Source organism: Diuraphis noxia, unplaced genomic scaffold, assembly GCF_037042655.1.
Source record: "Diuraphis noxia isolate RWA-SAM2 unplaced genomic scaffold, SU_Dnox_SAM2 contig0002, whole genome shotgun sequence".
NCBI lineage: Eukaryota > Metazoa > Arthropoda > Insecta > Hemiptera > Aphididae > Diuraphis > Diuraphis noxia.
In genome coordinates this window covers 18952905-18973513 of record NW_028301712.1, presented here as the reverse complement: position 1 = coordinate 18973513, position 20609 = coordinate 18952905, and the positions used below count along the sequence as shown (strand labels likewise).

At 27.6% G+C, this 20609-nt stretch overlaps 5 protein-coding genes across 8 annotated transcripts; 1 reads left to right on the top strand and 4 right to left on the bottom strand.

The window, feature by feature from the left end:
* Positions 1-4991: 4991 nt before the first annotated feature.
* Positions 4992-5887, bottom strand: Ppcdc (phosphopantothenoylcysteine decarboxylase). Its single transcript, XM_089220040.1, has 2 exons — positions 5366-5887; positions 4992-5173 (listed from the first exon to the last, which is right to left on the bottom strand). Exons 1-2 carry the CDS (start codon positions 5885-5887, stop codon positions 5105-5107), a joined length of 591 nt encoding a protein of 196 aa, XP_089076166.1. The 3' UTR covers positions 4992-5104.
* Positions 5888-5902: 15 nt separating this feature from the next.
* On the bottom strand, positions 5903-6296 carry LOC107173301 (cytochrome c oxidase assembly protein COX19). The gene has a single exon (XM_015523789.2). The coding sequence runs from the start codon at positions 6164-6166 to the stop codon at positions 5903-5905; it is 264 nt and encodes an 87-aa protein (XP_015379275.1). The 5' UTR covers positions 6167-6296.
* Positions 6297-6565: 269 nt separating this feature from the next.
* Positions 6566-7438, bottom strand: mRpL21 (mitochondrial ribosomal protein L21). The gene has a single exon (XM_015523786.2). The coding sequence runs from the start codon at positions 7284-7286 to the stop codon at positions 6699-6701; it is 588 nt and encodes a 195-aa protein (XP_015379272.1). The 5' UTR covers positions 7287-7438; the 3' UTR covers positions 6566-6698.
* A 2567-nt stretch (positions 7439-10005) lies between these two features.
* LOC107173273 (uncharacterized) lies at positions 10006-11725 on the bottom strand. Its single transcript, XM_089218332.1, has 6 exons — positions 11696-11725; positions 11464-11579; positions 10956-11157; positions 10776-10880; positions 10404-10493; positions 10006-10332 (listed from the first exon to the last, which is right to left on the bottom strand). The coding sequence occupies exons 1-6, from the start codon at positions 11723-11725 to the stop codon at positions 10237-10239; spliced, it is 639 nt and encodes a 212-aa protein (XP_089074458.1). The 3' UTR covers positions 10006-10236.
* A 72-nt stretch (positions 11726-11797) lies between these two features.
* On the top strand, positions 11798-19825 carry LOC107173295 (UNC93-like protein MFSD11). 4 transcript variants are annotated; one of them, XM_089220038.1, is made up of 10 exons: positions 11798-12085; positions 14622-14746; positions 15911-16080; positions 16155-16331; positions 16408-16676; positions 16760-16885; positions 16942-17131; positions 17207-17342; positions 17437-17482; positions 17827-18620. In XM_089220038.1, exons 2-10 carry the CDS (start codon positions 14660-14662, stop codon positions 17925-17927), a joined length of 1302 nt encoding a protein of 433 aa, XP_089076164.1. In that variant the 5' UTR covers positions 11798-12085; positions 14622-14659; the 3' UTR covers positions 17928-18620. The 4 variants fall into 4 exon arrangements, with proteins under 4 accessions (XP_089076164.1, XP_015379267.2, XP_015379266.2 ...); XM_015523781.2 differs by lacking the exons at positions 17437-17482; positions 17827-18620 and adding exons at positions 19063-19193; positions 19507-19825 and having other exon boundaries at positions 11799-11960; XM_015523780.2 differs by lacking the exons at positions 17437-17482; positions 17827-18620 and adding exons at positions 19063-19193; positions 19507-19825 and having other exon boundaries at positions 11802-12085.
* Positions 19826-20609: the final 784 nt, after the last annotated feature.

Sequence of the window (20609 nt, the reverse complement as noted above, 5' to 3'; positions counted from 1 at the left end):
CACAATTTTTTTTATAAGCATTCAAATTTTAATTTTGACAACATACGTAAAAATCACGAAAATTCGGAAATTATTTTAAGCTAGAAATGCATAAACAATTTTCTTTTTAAAACTAAGATTTGAAAATTTTTAATTATCTCTGATATATCCTAGACAGATAACTGTTTCCGCTTAGAATCGTTTTTCGTATACAATGATACCTATCATTGCATTCAAATCTAACCTACCCTAGTCAGAGGTCCACCCCACCACCTAATGTACAGCAGAGCGACATCCACTTACCCGCTTTTTTTTAAATTAATATCGATAAAAATTTATTTTTTGGGTAGAAAATCTTGAAAACTTGATATCGATTTAATTAATCGATTTAAACCAAAAAACCCAGGAAAAACAACATATGATTTGATAATAACAACAGCAACCTCTAAGGAGATTAAACCGATTAAGGACTTCATAGTTCGTTCTATTGTTTTTCGTTGTAAAATTGACCGAATGAACGAAACGAACGAATCAAATGACCGAATCATTTGACTGATTCGATTCGAATGATTCGAATCACTCAAGTGACCGAATCATCCCATCTCTAATACCTATCATTGCATTCAAATTTAACGTACCCTAGTTAGAGGTCCACCCACCCCCTAATGTACAGCAGTGCGATACCCACTTACCCGCTTTTTTTTTTTTTATTACTGAAAATGAAAACTTAAAAATTGATAAAAAAATTTCCGAAACATTCAATATAACTGATTTGTAAATCATCTTATTTCGAGAAAAATGTTTGTGGTAAAAAAAATGTCTTTAAGTTAGATGGCTGATTTTTTTTAAATATCAATATTCTCGTTAAGTAAATTACGATCTAGCTTATGTTAGAAACATTATAAATTAAAAAAATATAAATTTACCTTGGTGCATAAATGGTATTATTTAAAAATGTTCATATAAAATATTTTTTTTTAATTATAATGATTCTAACATAAACTAGATCGTAATTTACTTAACGATGATATTGATATTTAAAAAAATCAGTAATTTAACTTAAATACATTTTTTTTACCATATACATTTTTCTCGAAATAAGATTTACAAATTGGTTATATTGAATGTTTCGGAAATTTTTTTATCAATTTTTAAATTTTTATTTTCAGTATTAAAAAATTAAAAACAAATAACAAAAATGTAGTGCAAGTGTCCATGCATTAATTTTAAAATTTTTTTTTAAAAATATTGATTAGAACAAAAATTATTTAATTTGTCAGAATGTCAAATCTCCGTGGGAAATCCTGTATACAAGGTGTAACAGATAAAACTGACTTTTGAAATAACTTTTATTCAAATTATTATTTTTTATTGATTAATTTTTTTTATTAAGTGGCTAGCGGTACATATGGTATAATAATTTTTTTTGTTTTTGTTTTAGTACTGAAAATTAAAAATTCAAATTTAATAAAAACAATTTTGATGGCAAAAACATTATCTAAATCAAGTGGTTTATTTTTTTAGAAATTTTTTAAAATTCAATATTTTTTTGGTTAGATTAATTTGGAACATAACTTTTTTTTAAATATGACTTGAGAATTGCTGACATGAGTATCTTTCTTAAATTATTTACTTATTATATAATATTAACAATTTTCGCCAAAAACGTATAATTAACATAATTTTTTTTTTTGTCAAGTCTTTCTGTTATACCCTGTATAGTGTATATAATAGGAAAAATATACAGGCATCATGCTTATACTATAATAATGAAGCAAACTACATATAACTATACATCATCTATGGATTTAAGAATTTAAGATATCTTAAATCATGATATATAGTATAATTAATATATGATCTAAGACGATCCCAGCTCAAGTGGTAGACGACATAAGTCAGCATAGTAGGAGGACAGCATTTTCAAATCAAATTTAATTTTGCTTAGCACACTATTTTGCTTCAACTGGCCCTGATCTAAGATTAGGAATGATGAGTTATGATTCATGAACATTTTGATGATATTACTTTTAAAGTTTCATATCAGTTTATCAGTGGTTAATATAATACTGATAAAAGGATTGTAGAGGAAATTTAATAGGTAAGGATAGTTTGAGAGTTGTTATTTATTGTAATTTATTTATAATATTGTATTTAGTATTTGTACAATATTACAGACTAGGTATTAAGTAATAAACTTCTATTGAAATAAAATTTTTATTAGATACAGTACCATATTAAAAAACAAGTTATAGTAAATTTGTATAACCATGCATTATAAAAATATATTAATTTATTATAAAAAATATATTCTCTATGAGTGAGCTTAATATTTAACCAGTTCATAGAATTTATGTATATTGCATAAAATAAATTGAAGCTATTCAAGTAAACAAAATAAATATCATAAAACTGTTTGTACATGGTTCACAATTGCATTTATAAAATCATTGCAATCATTAAATTTGTTGTTTTCAACAACCCAATCCCATTCTAAATGGTCATCCAAATCACATTCTGATGTTGCATTGTCCACTCCTAAAAACCCATACACATATGCTTCAATTATAAAAATAATGATTATTCATTTTCCTTAAACATATTAAATAATTTAATATTTAAACACTTATTTTACATTTAACCTATGTAGTACTTAAATACCTATTTATTGATAATAGGTTTCTTCAATGATTAATTTAACCACATACCTACCTATTAGGTTAATTTAATTAACAGAGTATAGACATTATAACACTCAATATAAAAAATCTCCAAAATTTCATAATTTTATTCAACTTAATATAAATAGTTTAATAACAATAAAAACATTTTTTTTCCTGGTTAGAACCTACAGCAGAGGAGGATCTGTTTGCACAATACTACTCCTAAAATAAAAACATTGGTAGGTATCAAAATTAAGGTATAATACAAGTAGCAAATATAATATATTGCTATCCCAAATAGCAACTGACAATTTTGGTACCAATACATTTATAATGGAATGCATATTTGATCTTCATATGTTAACATAATAAAGTAGCTTCATGCACTATTAAATATTAATATTTGATTTATTGATTCCTTTCCAACTATTATTAATAATTAGATAACTAATATAAAGTGGCACCTATATTACTTTATGTGCAATTAATTATATGAAATCATTGATTTGATTTATTTTATAAAAATCATTTATCAAAAATTAAAAAGTTTTACACCATACCAGAATGATGAAACCGAAAATTGTATCATATTAGGTATACATTGATATCACAATATTTTATTTATATTAGATACCTGTATAGGTAAGTTGATACTTTAAAATACTTTCTAAACTTATTGTTTCTATTCAATATTACCCAAAGACGCAAAAAATAATGGGGTGAGAATATTAACCATAGCACCAAACATTTTTAATACCTATCTTAAGTAATCTAAATTTTTGATTACACTTCCATACACAATATACATAAAGACACATAATAGCAAACCATAATATACCCATACATGTATGATGTATAAGAACATCATGTATGTAAAATATAAATCCTGGAAAAAGAATTCCTAATATAAAAAAATAAATCAAATTAGTTTGTTATGAATCTAGCAGTGCCAAAATAATAACAAACATACTATTACAATAATTCAATGATATTTTTAAACATAATTAATGATATTGTATAGTAGTAAGCTGATTTATGTCAGAGGTAGTCAGGTCGTCAGAATACAAAAAAAATTGTAACAAAACAATGTATACAGACCAGTGTCGGTCTGGTACTTAAAGAGATCTAGATGCATTTCTTCAGAAAGGCCCCCAAAAATGTTATTTCATAAAATGATAAAAAAAAAATACTTTAGTAGAATATTATATTTTAAGTACTACTGGGGCCCCTTGACACAAATCCGGTTGGAGGCCTCAGACACGTTCGACGGCTAGCAGCCATGGCCACTGTAACAGGAAAACTGACAAATGAAATAACTTCTTTTAATCAATAGTTTTTAATTTTTTTTTTCTATGATTTATATACCTGTATAAGTAATTAAATCTATGTAATTTATAAATATTATTCATTGGTACTTGATACTTTTAGAATCTATTTTTATAATTTATACAAATACAATGACAATTTCAATTGCAATTTTTTTCAGCAAAAATAAATTTAACCTACTGTAGTACAAATTTTTAATAGTATAATAAATTACTTTAATCACAATATCATAAAATATACTATTAATATTATTGGCTAAGAGACCATCTTCACTCAGAATCATATTTGGTATACAACGATTTTATATTTTATTGAATCCAAATTTAACACATCCATTACAGTTACATCCTAAACACGTAATATAAGGTGGAGTGTTACCCACCGATCTGATTTAATTTTTAGTATTATAAAATTAAAATTAAAAATTTTAAAAATATTGATGAGAACAAGTTATTTAATTTATTAGATCTTCCTGCTACACTTAGTAAGTGATACAAAAATTGACTACATAGAGTTTTTAATAAATATTAACGTATCTAAAAATATTTGAAAAATAAATAGAATTATGGATTGGCCACAGCCGCCAGGTAATAAAATTTGTTTTTAAATGAAATTTAAACATTTATATCTTAATTTTTTTGTCCAGTTAATCAGTGTTTTACTGTAGCAATAGCACCTACCAACACACATTATTAAAATTATCAATCATCATTCAGAAAGAATTAAAACTAGAGATTTTTCAAGAGACTAGTCCTGTTTAAAAGGTAAATACCCTGTATAAAGTTCCATCCTCTTTCTTTTCTAATGCATTCATCTGCAGTGATTCTAATCAGTTTTAAATTATTATAATTTGATTTGAACCATGCAATATCAGTTTTTCTTCTAGCATCACTCACAATCCATATATCTTTTGAATGGTCTAAAATTATATGAATTTTTTTTAGAATTTACTATTAAATGTATTATAGATTAGTTGTGTTATGTAAAAATACTAACTTTGATCATACATATCTATTGCCATACGACAAAAATAACCACTATCATGTGAGCGTACATTTTCACTCCATTCAATCATTGACTTTCTGTGTTGTTCCTTCATCTCACCATCACTGAGAAGTTCATCCAATTGAAGTGATTTAGTTTGGGCCCAGTGCTTTTTTATGGGGCCCGAAAGACGAATTATTACACATTTTTCTGATCCAATTCTATAATATTTTTAAGTGTAAATAATTGATTAACATAAACATAAAATGGTTAGTAAGATTTTATTCAACAAACATTTAACAACAACATTATGTAGGAAACTTTTATTATTTCATTAGTTTATAAATAAAAAATTTTTTAGGTATCTTATAATTATTTTACAAATTATTAAGTTTTTCTAAAATTTGATTTACAATAGTTTCTACTTCAGCCATTGCACCAATACCGTGGTCACCGCACATTAATGTCTTAACAATTGGAGGAATTAGGCAATATCCCCACGACTCTAACTTGTCCAATTGATCTTTAGTTACTGGATGATTCCACATTTGAGTATTCATTGAAGGACAAAACAATACTGGCTTTGAAATATTCCAAGCTCTAACAATGCATGTTAATAAGTTGTCACAAATTCCTGCATTTATCTTAGCCATAGTGTTAGCACTCAAAGGAGCAAGTACCAATAAATCTGCTTTTTTTGAAAGTTCTATATGCAAAACCGGATCCCCTCTAGTTTTCCAAGCATCCCATTCATTTTGATCAGTATAAACATTAATTTTTAAATCTTTTTTAATTTTATCAATATCTAAAAAATGTTTACTAGCTTCTGTGACGACTAACGTTGCGTGAATGTCTTTTTGAATGAGCTGAGAAATAATATCTGGTATTTTGATTGCAGCAACACTTGCACTGCAAGCAATAAGAACATGTGGCATGATTATTAAGTTGTATTAAGTACTGTCGTTGGTATTTTTGACGTCAGCTAATCCAAGTTTAGTCCATTCTTCTTTTGCCATCAAATCATTTTGCATACGGCAATCCAAATAATCTTTGGCCTCTTGACGACACTGTGAATTGTCCCCGTTGTTAACACTTAAACAAAACATATATTTGTAAGCAGTTTTTTTACACTGCCCTTGGTGATCTAATGGGAAACTACCCTTTTCAGGAGGTGTTGGTTGAAAACTTTTTTGGCCAAAAGTTGCAGAAGACATGTGGAAATGCAATAAATAGTGAATAATTAATTTACAATAACAAAAATGATTCAGTTTCTTTGAGTTATCTATAACATATCACAGTTGAACGAATGAACGAAGAAAAATGAACGGTAAAAACGTAAAGTCCACGGAAATACGGAATGAATAAATATAATGTGATAAGAGCAATTATGATGATTGATAACGAAATCTTACTTTTTCAACTTTTCGCAAATTTCACACTATACTATTATTATTATGAGTTATAATGTAGTATTATACTCTGTGATGAAACCGTATTATAAAATTATAAGTAAATTTAAAATGTTTTTATTAGTTGCAGATGTTTTAAATTAGGTATCTAATATCATGGGAGTATAGGATGGCCCTTAAACAATGTATATAAGTACAATTAAATTCAACATATTTAACCAATTATAATTCATTATGTCATTAATTAGTAATACAACAGTCTAGTGTATTATATTTTATTATACAAAGGTATATCTTAACTACAATCAATTCGTACAATTTAAAATCTAAGTTGCGATTACATTACACGTCTTCCCATTTCCTGAACTTCTTTTCTATTATCAATATTTTGTGTTATAAATACAGAGTTGATCCGGAGCATCGTGATTTCTTTTCGTACAAAGTTGATTCTCATATACTGTTTACGTTTGATACGTTCGAAGTTTGTTCTGGTGTGAGACAGGTCTTTATCGACCACTGTCGCGGTGACTTGCACAGTACCTGGATCCAAAACGGGCCTGCCGATCAACGTAAAATCTTTGCCACCAACTAACAAAACTTTTTGCAACTTGATGCGATCCCCGACATTTGGAGGCCAATAACCATCTATCAGCACCAGGTCGTTGTCGGTGACTTTGAACTGCTTACCACATATATGTACGACAGCAAACAATCGGTTATTGTTTTTTACAGCTTCATTGACAGTTTGTATTATACTGTCGGAAAACGTTTTGTGTGCAATCGTATTGTCGACAACATATTCCTGACTGATAGGTGCTGAAAACGATCGTACGCTTAAACTCGATGCAGCAGAAACAGCTATTCGGTTAGCAGACACGGTTTGAACAGTTTTGCTCGCAAAATTCAGTAATTTATTGCACAACATTATAACTGTCCAAGTTGTTTGGACGAGACAATACTACAATAGACACTAGTAAATTTAGTTATTTAGTAATAGATAAGAATAATTATTTACAATTTACATGAATAAATATTACGATAACCTGTTTTAAAAAAAAAAAAGCAATAATATAAATGTTTAAAGAATTGAGTCTAAATATTGGGAATTTCGATTTACAAAAATACGAATTGTATACATAACCTCACAAATACAGATTGTATAATCTGGACGATAAGAATTGAAATTAAAAATCTTATCAGTACATATAATAATAATGTACCATGAATAAAATATTAATATGTTACGTAAAGCCTAATGGAATATCGTTCAAAGATTAATAATTTTAACGTTATAATATTAATTTATAAGAAATCAAATTCAATAAAAATACAACTCTTTATACAAAGGCGGTGGCTAAACTGTATATAATAATTGTCGTTTCATGGGTAGCGGGAGGGACCGCTATAATCAATGATTATAATAACAACAATACCTATTCGAATATTCAATGAATGTTAATGTTATTCTGGTAATCTGGTTATTCATGACATTTATGATTTATGTTAAACAATCCAGATTATAATGAACATTGAAATCGTTTAATTTACCTATCGTTCATGGAATATTTTACACGAACGATGAGATATCGAGGCGTGATCTTATGGGTTTTATTTTGTTAAGTTTAATATCGTCTAATAACGCGCGATAAGGGCATCACACATTTGACGACTATAGTTGTAGGCCATTAATGCTCTGTTTAATATAATAATTGGAATAATGTTATCACTTAACGATTAATGATATAGCGGTCGTCACCTTTTGTAGATCGCGTCCGTGATGTAATCCTTTCCGCATTTCCGCTTTCCGCTGAACACGTACACGGCCTTGGGGCGCTGACGCTCGGTCACTGCAGCTCCAGACATGATGTACATCCGACGTGGGCACGTAATGTCGATGTCTCGACGGTGATCGGTGTCGACTGTGTCGAGTCACGAGTGACGACTAGTCTACAACCCAACGGCCAGCAGTCCCAACACCTGAGCAGTGAACGGCTAGCGCGTTGCTCGTCGGCCACTATTAAAATGGTCCTTAAAACGGCGTCGAAACCGAGCACCGGACGCGATAGTAATTATATAATTACCCGTTTATTAATATCGTATTTTATGCGTAATGCTTATGATGATTATTAGTAATATTATATTGTTGATCAAACATTTTTCAAATAAATAATAAATGTCGATGTACGCGTGTTGACGCTTCTTCCCATGCCGAACAATTCATTTTCATTGAACATTGTTTTAACCTCTAAACCATTGAGGTGAAACGTGTTGATCGTAGTCTTAGTTTTGAGCCATTCATTGACATATAAATACATATCATTATACATTTATACTTGCTAGTTGCTATTACTTACCCATATAGTATTTACTATTTACCTTAGTAGGTTAATTAACGTATCGATGAGTCATATTATAATGTACCTACATTAATAATTTCACGATTAATAGTTACTGACGGAAATGCACGAGTGTTAGGTAAATTAATCATTATCCTATTGATTTTATAACGATTATTATTTGTTATAATTAATAATAATATGCTCTTAGTATATTATAACAATTTTACGTACTACTACAACTACAGTACCTACTTCGTTGACTACTACGCAGTAAATAAATTTATATAGCTATTAAAATAGTGCTATGCCATGAATAAACACGAAAAGCGAGTTGCCAATATAATATTATAGTTATAATTAATAATATATATCATATAATATGCAATGTTATACTTGTCTGAGAATTGCGGACATTTCCCCTCCCCTTTTTTTCGTTATAATCAAGGAATCAGGCCCAGATCAACACTATCGTAGGCCCTAGGTGGCCTATAGGTACGGTGTCTGTGCCTTGATCCCAATATGGCAATATGGCCCGGTATTTACCAATCCAAGAGACATTAAATAACCCACCACAACAACGACTAAAGTCTCGCAAACCAATATGGAATGATCTTCCAATAGAATAATAAATTAACGATTGCACTTTTTTTTTTTACAACATTGCTCTTAACTTGTGGAAGGTACATATTATTATGTTTCATAAGAAAAATCGTGTGCTAACTAAACTGCAATAATTATCCAACATCTATGTAAATTACAGGTATGGTCATGATTTAAAATGTCCGTTTTTTTCAAAGAATAAGCTTGGAATCCTGACCTTGGAGGCTTGGGTAAAACGACAAAATCCTAAGCACTTAAATAAAATGTAATGGATAGGTAAGTATGTTGATTTGATTCAGATGCACTGCGTACGTTTCCATAGGGCATAAATCACTAGGATTTGATGAATTTATTTATTTGTTAATATGCAATAGGTTACTGGTAGGTACTTTATAATTATTAATTAAACAATAAGCACGATACACTTATCGATAACTTTTGCCACCAATGAATCTTAATAATTCATCATCATAATATTAAAAAAATATTCATAACTTAATGTTTTAATCGAGGTCGAAGATTATGATATACTGAACAAGTTCAAGTGTAAACTTTAGTTTTTTAACGAGACAAATGAAAATAATTAGGTACCATTTGTTTTTAAGATTTAATTGTTTCTAACTCTGAAGTCTGTGCGTTGAGGCGAGGATCGACGACTTGGACCAGTGCTACCACTTTAAATGGGTAAAAATATTGTGCACAATGTTTGATACCGTGAATTTATTTATATTACAAAAGAACAAAATATTTAAATATATAATAAATAATAGTAGAATAATTAATGTATAATAATAATACAATAGGCATGATACATTTTTACAAAGGTCAAAGAAAATTACTTGTTTATTGGTAATTGAAATAATCAAATCAGAAAATTGCTCCAATTGAATCCATCAACCGCACAACACATAAAACAAAAAACACACATGAACAAGTTTAAATAATTAAGAATAGTTTTGAAATCACTTGTTTATTGGTAATTGAATTGTTGAAACTAGAAGATTGCTCTGATTCTGCAGTAGTTTCTAGATCCTATATACATTAATAATATTGTTATAAATTGAAATGTATATTATACATTAGTGGAAACAAATTATTTTTACATGATGAACTGTATGGTCTATTGATGCGTCAACTTCAGAACTATCATCTAAAGGCAATATTCCTTCTTCAAATACATTACTTGTTGAAATCTGGAATTGCATTATATGTATTATATCAATGCTATAAGCCGGGTCCACACGATGATATATAGTTACTCTCGCGATAGTTGCTATCGTGATAGTACTATCGAATACTATCGCCGTGTGAACATGTCAATAGTAACTATCAAACCATCGTGAGAACAGCTCTCACACTATCATACATGCATGATAGTTGAGAGCTACTATCACGATAGCGACTCTTGCGAGAGTAACTATCATCGTGTGGACCCGGCTTAATGTATAAAAACAGATTGATCGATTAGTGTGTACCTTGACTAATTTTCTTTGAACTTCAAAACTTGAACTATTTGCTTGCTGTTCTACTAAATTTAGTTCTGGAGCAGGTACTACAATTTCTGAATAATCATTCCTAGCCTAATATATTTAAAATTATTAATAAATCACTTTTAATGTTATGGAAACTATAGTGATTTAGTTATAGATACATACAGATTTAACTCTAGAAACTATTAAAGTTGGTGCAGCATTTTTCTTCAAAAACTTAATTTTGTTGTTATTTTCAAGAAATGAAGATGGGTGAAAATGGGCTGAACAAAGAACACTATGTTTTGTTATATTGTTCAGATTCAAAGAATTCTGTAAAACAAATTGATTCCACTTTTCCCTTATAGGTGGTACACTGACAGGAAATCTATTTTATAAAATAAAAATATGATGTTTTATTAATTAAATGAAGTTCAGTTAATTTACAAAAACATTAATTATGTACATTAAGTCCGTTTTACCTATGAAATGTTATGTTTTCAAATTTGCTTTTTTCATTTCTAGACCTACCGCATACATTATACTAGGCATAATGCTGCATGTAGTATAATGTATTTGTTTAGTAAAAAGTAAAATATAAAAAATTGTAGTTTTTAATTTTTGTAAGTAAATTACATATAGTAACACAGAGGAAATAGGAATGATAATACTGATATCATAGTTATACCGCTACCTGGTGGAGGAACATATTGTGAATAGTCGACGTTTTCGGGTCAATGACCGGTAGTTTGGCTTCAATGTAGTAAACAAGTGAGATATGGTACGGCGGCACGGCGCCTCTATGTTACTCTATGATCTTTACCGTGTTAATTTTTATCAGTGTCCAGGCCCGCCACAACTACAGTCTACAACTTACTGCTGCAGCTGCTGCTACAGCCTACAATCACTACTCGCTACTAACATACAGTAAAGTTAACACTGTATAAAAAATTCATAATCAGTGAAACTTGAGAATCAGTAAAAGATAATATTAAATATTATTATAATATCCAGCTGCTCTATGCAGTATGCACTAGCCACTATGCCACTATGGCATAGTGTTGTTAAAATACAAAACTGATAGGTGATAACCGGACTAACCGGTTGAATGTTGTATTATTTATTTATTTATTATTTCACTTTCCAGTTTCTACCGGGTTTCAGAGCTTGTCCTGTTGCCCCTTTTATTCGGTAGGTATTTACTGTTCGTCTGTTTAGTGTTCTCTAATCGTTATATTTGTTAATATTATTGTTACTTATTCCTTCTTAATATGTAATACTCACCCGGAACGCAAGAGTCACAGCTTCTGGTCAAGGTATATCATTCTTCCCATTATTTTCCTTACAAGAGAGAAATCTAGTAATTTAATGTAATTGTTTCTATTGAAATTGAAATTTCATTACTAATATTATTATTATATTCAATGCCTTGTAATTAACTTTATTTTTGGCAATTGTCAAAATTAAACTGATATTTACAAATTTTTATATTGTTTCATGTATATTACTAAACAAATTGGCATCATATTTTGGCCAAATTTAACTGGTCTAATAATTTAACTGAATCTAATAATGGGCACTTTAAATAGTAAGGAGACTGAACTTAAAATTATTGCAATATGCAGAGGGCATAATATTGAATTTATTAAATTTAAAAATTAACTGATTGAATTTTTGAAACTTTAATTTTTTTAATTTTTAATTTTTACAAAAAATAAACAATCTGTATCATTAATTATACTAGACACAGTAAGAATATCAAATAAAAGTTGACAGGTCATGAGATTTTGATGAAAGGAGCCATCCATTGATGACACTTTCTGTTAGCTTGATATTTAATTTAAGAGATCACAACACCACTTCGCTTCAAGCGTCTCCGGATTCCCAGGTATTGTGGTAGTGACCAAGTTTTTTAGAAGTTGATTTGGGTGATTATTTAGGCGGCAATGGAATCTTTTATTTAAGGTTTTTGCTTCGTCTTTTATTATTTTGAGTTTTAAGTCTGTGTGTAGTGTATGATTTGACACATAGTGTAGACCATTCATCAGTTTTCTAGTGTAATATTTTGGAAGGTTTAGATTTTTGAGATATTTGTTTTTTTCACATTGCCTCAAAGTTGAAGGCCGTAGGTCCATAATGGCATTTTTTAAACTAGAATTTATAAAATCGATACAAAAAAAAAAAATGTGCAATAAGCATTACTAATTGAAATTATTACAAATATTTCAACAAGCAAGATAACATTAATAGGGTATTTAAATATTAAAAGCAGAAAAGATTTTTGATAAAAATGATTTAAAACAAAATTAAGTATTTAAATTGAATGTTTCAAATAGGTTTTTTTGTATACATTTCCATGGGTACCAAGTCGGGTATCAGAGTAAGTTATAAAAGTAGTTCTTGTCTAGATACTTATGAAAAGTAGGTATAATTGTAATGAATTAAGAAATTATAAGAAATAAACAAAACTGCTCTACAGTAAAATTATATAGAAGTTGAACTTATATGTACCTGTGTTAAAAAAAAAAAGACAATTGGAAAATAATAATAAACATGAAGTTATTAAATTTTATTACAATGTTATTTCACGACTTATTAAATTTAAAATATATAATTATCTAAATACCGCTTAATTATAACAAAAAATAATTATAATTCATCAAACAAACAAAAAAACCTAACCTTGGAAAATTACTAGTTTATTGAATTCTATTTAGGACAAGAGATAAAAATATGTAAAATTACACTAAAAAAATTTGACATAAAATTATGTAATTACTATAACAAATATATAAATAAAGTATGTAAAAAATTCATATTTCTTATAAAAATTAAATTACAAGTTGTCCAATAGATATTACTTAAAGTTAGTATATTATTGGACAAGTGGTTAAGAGGATGTAACACTAGCATATTTTATAGTCTCTATCTTACAAATGCGTAACATAACAAATCTACACTCAGAAAATCATGTGTAGCTTTGTAGGTAAGTCTTAAAATTAGAATAAATCATATGAAACTTGATGGTAAGTACATTATCTGTGTTTGTATGTGGTTTTGTTTACAATGATTTCAGTTTTCAAGTGAGTTATGAGTGTTTTTAATTCATGCTATATTATATATGCAAAACTTGCTAAAAACTTTAACTTTTGTAAAAAACTCGCATTCAAACATAGATTCTTAGGTAACATAATTATATAAATGGATCTCTGAAAATTAACTAATGACTGTAATACAAAATTGATAAATGATGCATCACCAGCTAGGATGCATATAGGATTATAGTATTTTAACAGATCCATCATCAATACAATTTTATGTTTTAATAAATGGTGTATTTTCAAAAATATTCAAAGAATTGTTAATTACTCCAGTTTATAAAACGGGTTTAAGAGGAACTGTCAGGTCCTATATGATTAATCTTAGATAAATTTACTATGGAAAACAGAACTAAATTAATTTTAATTTGGATTTAAAAACATATAGGCAGACAAGGCAGTCAAGATTTTAATTTACTTTACAATTCTCTTGACAAAAGGTAAAGATATAATTTGAAAAATATTTTTGGACTTTGTGAAATCTACTGACTTTATTTTACATGAAGTATTATTGGATAATTTAAAAAAAAATAGTTCGGAATTCTTTCGTTTTGGGTTAAATCTTGTATGCTTATCTGACATTTATCTACCCATATTTATAAGGCTATGTATTTATCCCTACCTATAAGGAATATGATTTTACTCATGATTTTAGGCACTCTCCAGGATACTGTTGGTATAAAAAAATGTTTAATTCAAACTAAAATTAAGTAAATAAATATGTATTATATTGTATTGATATTAATATTTACAGACGCTCAAAAACAAGTTGGCCATTAAAAACCAAACAAGATGGATAAAAGGCTATTAAATGTAAGCCTGTTAGGCTTGGCCTTCATGTTTGTTTTCACTGCATTTCAAACCATGGGAAATATTGAAGTAAATAACTACTAATATTATTACTTGTTAAAATTGAAGTATGTTTTCGAACATTTGAGGATGATTGTTTTTCATTTAAAAACACTTTTACATGAAGCTATATAGTACCGCTTCTGTAAAATGTAAATTATCAAACTATCAAAAAATAATGTTATATATCATTTAATTTTGATGATAAATTATAAATTTTAGAAAAAAGAAAACTTAAAAGTCTGTTATAAAATTAAGTACACCTATTAAATAATCATCCCAATATATTGCTGTTGCATACCTATAAGAATTTATGATTTTTTAGAAGAATTTTATATTTTTAGATTATTGTTTAATTCTTAAAGTGCACAAACATAAAATCATTTTATAAATTTTTACAGTGATAAAGTCACAACATTTTTAGTAAATATATGCTTCAATAAACTTGAGAAGTAATATGTAGGTTGCTTTAAAGTTTACAGTTGCTATTTAAAGACCAATATGCTAATAACTAACATTGATCATAACCTTTAGGATTCCATTTTGAAATCTTTGAGCCTTAATATTTATAAGAATTAGAATAATACAGTAGAACCTCATTGATCCGGACCTCATTAGTCCGGACTTCGCTTAATCCGGACAGCCGTTTATAATACTTAAATAAGAAATTACGCTAGTTTTCCCCCTGGATTAAAATAAACATGAAAACGAGTTCTACACATTTCCCATAAATGCAGGTTATTGCGATAACATATTTATCAATACCAATTATCTACTATTTTTTTAAATAATATAATTATAATATATGGTTTAATAAAATATGCAATAACATTTTTATAAGTTTATAATTTACGATTTTTGGTTATTTTGTTTAATCCGGACTTTCATTAATTTGGACAACCTAGAGCCCCAATTAGTCCGGATTAATGAGGTTCTACTGTAGTATACAAGTAATCTGGATTTGAGATCTATACATATACTATTTATATACACACTAGGTATCTAGTAATTATGTAAGCATGTAGGTATCAAATAAAAATATTTAATTTACACATTTACATTCCTTACATATATTACAAAACTAAAAAGTAGTCAGTAGGTATCCATATAATAGCATATTAACCTTCATTAAACTATTGTGTATATTAAATATTGTTTTATGTTTATTTATACTATTAAAATTTTTTTTTTTAGAAAACTATACTAAAAAGCATTCAAAATGACTATCCCTCATTTACTGGTGATGGATATACTAGTTTGTCCATTATCTATGTTGTGTTTGCTTTATGTAATTGGATATCTCCATCAATTGTCAGTTTTGCAGGTTCTAGATTAGCTATGTTTATAGGATCATGCTGTTACACGTTTGTACTTTCTTACAAATAATGTAGTGTTGTGTCTTATAATTAATTTGTACTAAATAAACATTTTGTTCTAGGATGTTCTTAGTATCATTTCTCTGGCCAACTACCTTTCTACTTTATTTCATGTCTGCAGTTATTGGCTTTGGTGCTTCAGTTATTTGGACTGGGCAAGGAGCATATTTAACATTAAATTCTGATTCTTCTACTATGTCCAGAAACTCTGGAGTATTTTGGGCGTTGTTACAAATGAGGTATTTTAACTATTAGTTATACTAGTATTAATAGTATTATTATATATAAATATAGTTAAGTTTGTTTTGGTTTCAGTATGTTTTTAGGAAATACATTTGTGTTTTTTGCTCTTCATGATAAAAATCATTTGGATGAATCAACAAGAACATTAGTCTTCACTGTTCTCATAGCCGTATGTTTTTTGGGAACATTATTATTTTTACTTTTACGATCTCCTGTAAGTTCAGAAGGAACTGAAAATGAACGAGGAGAGACTTTATCACCTATTCAAGAAATAAAAAATTCTCTGTCTCTTTTCCTAACTGAAGATATGTGTTTATTAAACATGTCATTTTTTTTTACTGGTAAGTGGAAAAATTATTAAAAATTAATTATTAGTAGCATAATATATGCTTGTTACTTAATTGTTTTGTGATTTTTTTTATAGGTTTACATTTATCATTTTACAGTGGTGTCTATAGTTCAAGTATTGGATTCACCACAAATATGGGGACCAACAGTAAACAGCTTGTGGGTTTATCAGGAATCTTGATTGGTGTTGGCGAAATTTTAGGTTAAATAAATGTAGCAATTGCTTCTACAATTACAATACATTACAATTTTTTGTAGGAGGTTTTCTGTTCAGCATTTTGGGTAAAAAAACTTCTGAAAACAACATTGAATCCAAAGGATTTAGTCATTCAGCAGTGGTTGCTCTTGGTTTCATTATAAATATTATTGCATACGGTTTGATATTTATAAATTTACCAGACGAATCACCATTTGGCGATACAACTGCCAAGTCATTTATTGAACCGAAGTAATATTAATTGTTTCTTTATTAATTTCAATATCAATAACTTGACATAATTTATATATATACATTTTTTTCTAGTCAGTACCTAGCAATTTTCTGCAGTTTTCTCTTGGGTTTTGGCGATAGTTGTTTCAATACTCAAATTTACAATGTAATTGGACAAAGATATTCTGAAAATAGTGCTCCAGCTATGGCCTTATTTAAATTTATGCAGGTATACATTTTTGTTGAACAGTTAATTGTGATATTCACTATACAGAGTGCTCTACAAAATATGCTCACTACCCTTATTTTCTTCAATAATGCAGCTATTAAGAGAACGCTACACCCGCATGAGTTGTCTCCGTCTTACAAGTATGTAAATTGCAAAAACTGTTTAGCGCGGGAAAGAACCGAGAAGACTGAAGTCATAACTAAGAAACGAAATTCTCACCACAGATAAAAGGGAATTTCGACTGTGCAATGTTGTTTTTATTTTTTTGATATTAGAACTGAAAAAAAAGTTATTCGATTTTAAAAAACGCAAAAATAATGAATTTTGAAACAATAAGAACTTTTTTTCTATTTGTGATATCAAATAATTGAAAACAACGTTGCACAGTAAATGTTCTCCTTATTAATTAAAATGTGTAAACTGTCCAAGGACAGTTAATTCTAGATCAAATTAATTAGATTTATCTTTTTTTTTGTGTTGATAGGCACTAAAAAATGTCTGCTACCAAAACGGGTGAATACATTATATATAATAACCCTTCCAAAATACTCTAAATACCTATTAAATATAATAGACAGCATCTAAGTCTATTTGAATTTTGAAAATATTTTTCTCACTTTTAGTTATTTAGCCTACTTAATATAAATTTTAATAAAAACATACATTGGTAATTTTTATGAATTATTAACCATTATAAATAAAACAAAATTAATACCATTGTTTGAAACGTTATAAGTAATAAATTATAAATAATTGTGTATAACAATTCTTAACTTAACTATTTTGTCTTAAAAAGTTTTAAAATATTTTCTTAGCACTCGGTACCTAGGTTGTTTCTTGTTGATTTGTAAAATACTTGGACAAACCATACTCGCCACAATCTCACAAACACAAACTAGACAAATGAAAAATATTATAATAATTACTACCAATTTAAGTTTTTGACTATTGTTATTGTTTTTATTTTTACCCTTTGAAAAAGACAATTCATGATAACATCAATACTGCTAAGATTGTTGAATTAGTAGTATAGTGTAGCCGTGTGTTTGTTTTTAACGCGATGTTGCCAACTCTACGCCAACTGTACAAGTGAAGCTCAACATGTTAAATTTAGTATTATCATTTATCAAAAACTGTTTTCTATACAATACGACTTGTGGATAATTTTTATGGATTTACTATAATAAATCAAAATAGACATATCATATACATTTATAAATATATATATTATATACACACACACAAATATACTATGAATTATTATATTTATATTTTTCATAAATATAAAGTAATTAATTTTCCATTATTTTTCCATAAGAATTATGTATTTTAATAGCTACAGAATTTTCCACCATAGACAGCTGTCTACACTGCCTAATAGGAAATCTGCCTTTGTTGTCCAATATTACTTATATTTTATATTTATGTAAAATCATTTTTTTGAACTGTGATAAATATTTTATTAACAGAAATTACTCATTCAAATTTTGAACTAAATGCAACAATATGTTCAACAAAATTGTCTACTAATTAAATAGGGGGAGAAGTTTCTATTACATAACCCACAGAACACTTTAAGTAGTACAAAAAATCTTAATTATTTGAATGAATTAGTTATTATAGATAAAATAGAGATGAGCATGCTTGTTGAATCACTCTGTATACAGTCAAATATTGTGATTTTTAAATTATTCTTATGTTTAATATTATTTTATTTTAGTCGATAGCCGCTGCTATTAGTTTCTTCTACAGTAATCATTTTGGAATGTATGTTCAACTAACCTTATTAGTGATCACATTAATTATGGGTACTCTGTCGTTTTTCAAAGTGGATAAGTCTATTGATAACCGGTGAGAAATGTTTTACAACGATACCCAAATACAGCTTTACTCAACATAATTTTGGAATCTCAAACATTCTATATCAGTATTTTAATATTACATTCCAAATTTAAATTATTTGTGAATTTATTTTTTATTAATAGTTATTTTATTACATCACTTTTTATATTATTATCTTCATATTTTTTATATATATATATATATTGATTTTATAATTTAATTTTTGTAAAATCAATGATAACGGTATTATGAATATGAAAAATTTGTTCAAGTATTCCATGTGCCAAATATACAATACATATATTAATTTATTGTTTTTTAGATATAAAGAATTTTAGAATTTTAATATTCATTGGACCAAATGATTTGAACCATACGCCAAGTTATATGTATAATATTACTAAAGAAAATATTGTATGCATTACTAGTCTGACTTGTATAATAGTATATGAAATATGAACAAAAAAATATCAATTTTTTTCTAAGTACAAATGTTACAAATTATTAAAAGTTGTAAAAAAAACTCATTGTACCTAAAAACTATATTTTTCAATGTTAAAGGAAGTTAATATTTATTTTGGTTCTTTGTTTAAAATTGTAATTAACTGTTTTAAATTAAACACTTATATTGTGTAAATATAGATTCATAGATATTAAATCACTAAAACAATCTACTATGATATTTTAAAATAGAAAATAGTTACAGAGCAGTATATTATTATTCATTGTCTCGTAGAAACTGGTGACTATATACTCTCTCAAAATAATAAAACCACTGTCTTTAGCAGTCAAACAACATCTGTCACCCCCACTAAGTCAACTATCTTTATACTTGCCATGTAGTATTGTCCTATCCCTGCTCACAAGTTAGCCGCCGACTGTGTTTTTTAACTTAAATAGAATATGGTTTAAAATGTATGAAAGGCTTAAAGAACCTTAACCACTGGTTATTATTTTCATTTTTCATCTTCATATTGAAGTATAATAATGTTATTTATATTTTAAATTATCTTTCAAGATTAAATATCTTAAAATGTCAAAATTGTAGCAATATTTTATTTAAAATATTAATCCTATTTTATTTATAATATTGTGATATACTTTAATTTTGTTTTCTTACATTTGATTTATCGATTATTTTATTAATATTTTTTTTTTGTATTATAGATATTTATTATTAAATAAGGCTCCATGTTCTTTCATAGACTTTTGAAAAGTCACATTTTTAATTTTAACTTCTTTAATATGATGTAAATACAGTAACAAAAGACTATAGGATGATAGCTTAAATGAAAATGCATAATTTTTATTGAAAGGAAATTGTGTACCTAATATCTATTATCTATAATTAGGTCATACAATTTTTGAAGTAGCTTAGTTTAAATTGTTAAGACATAATAGTTCCTTTATATTTTGTTGGTAATT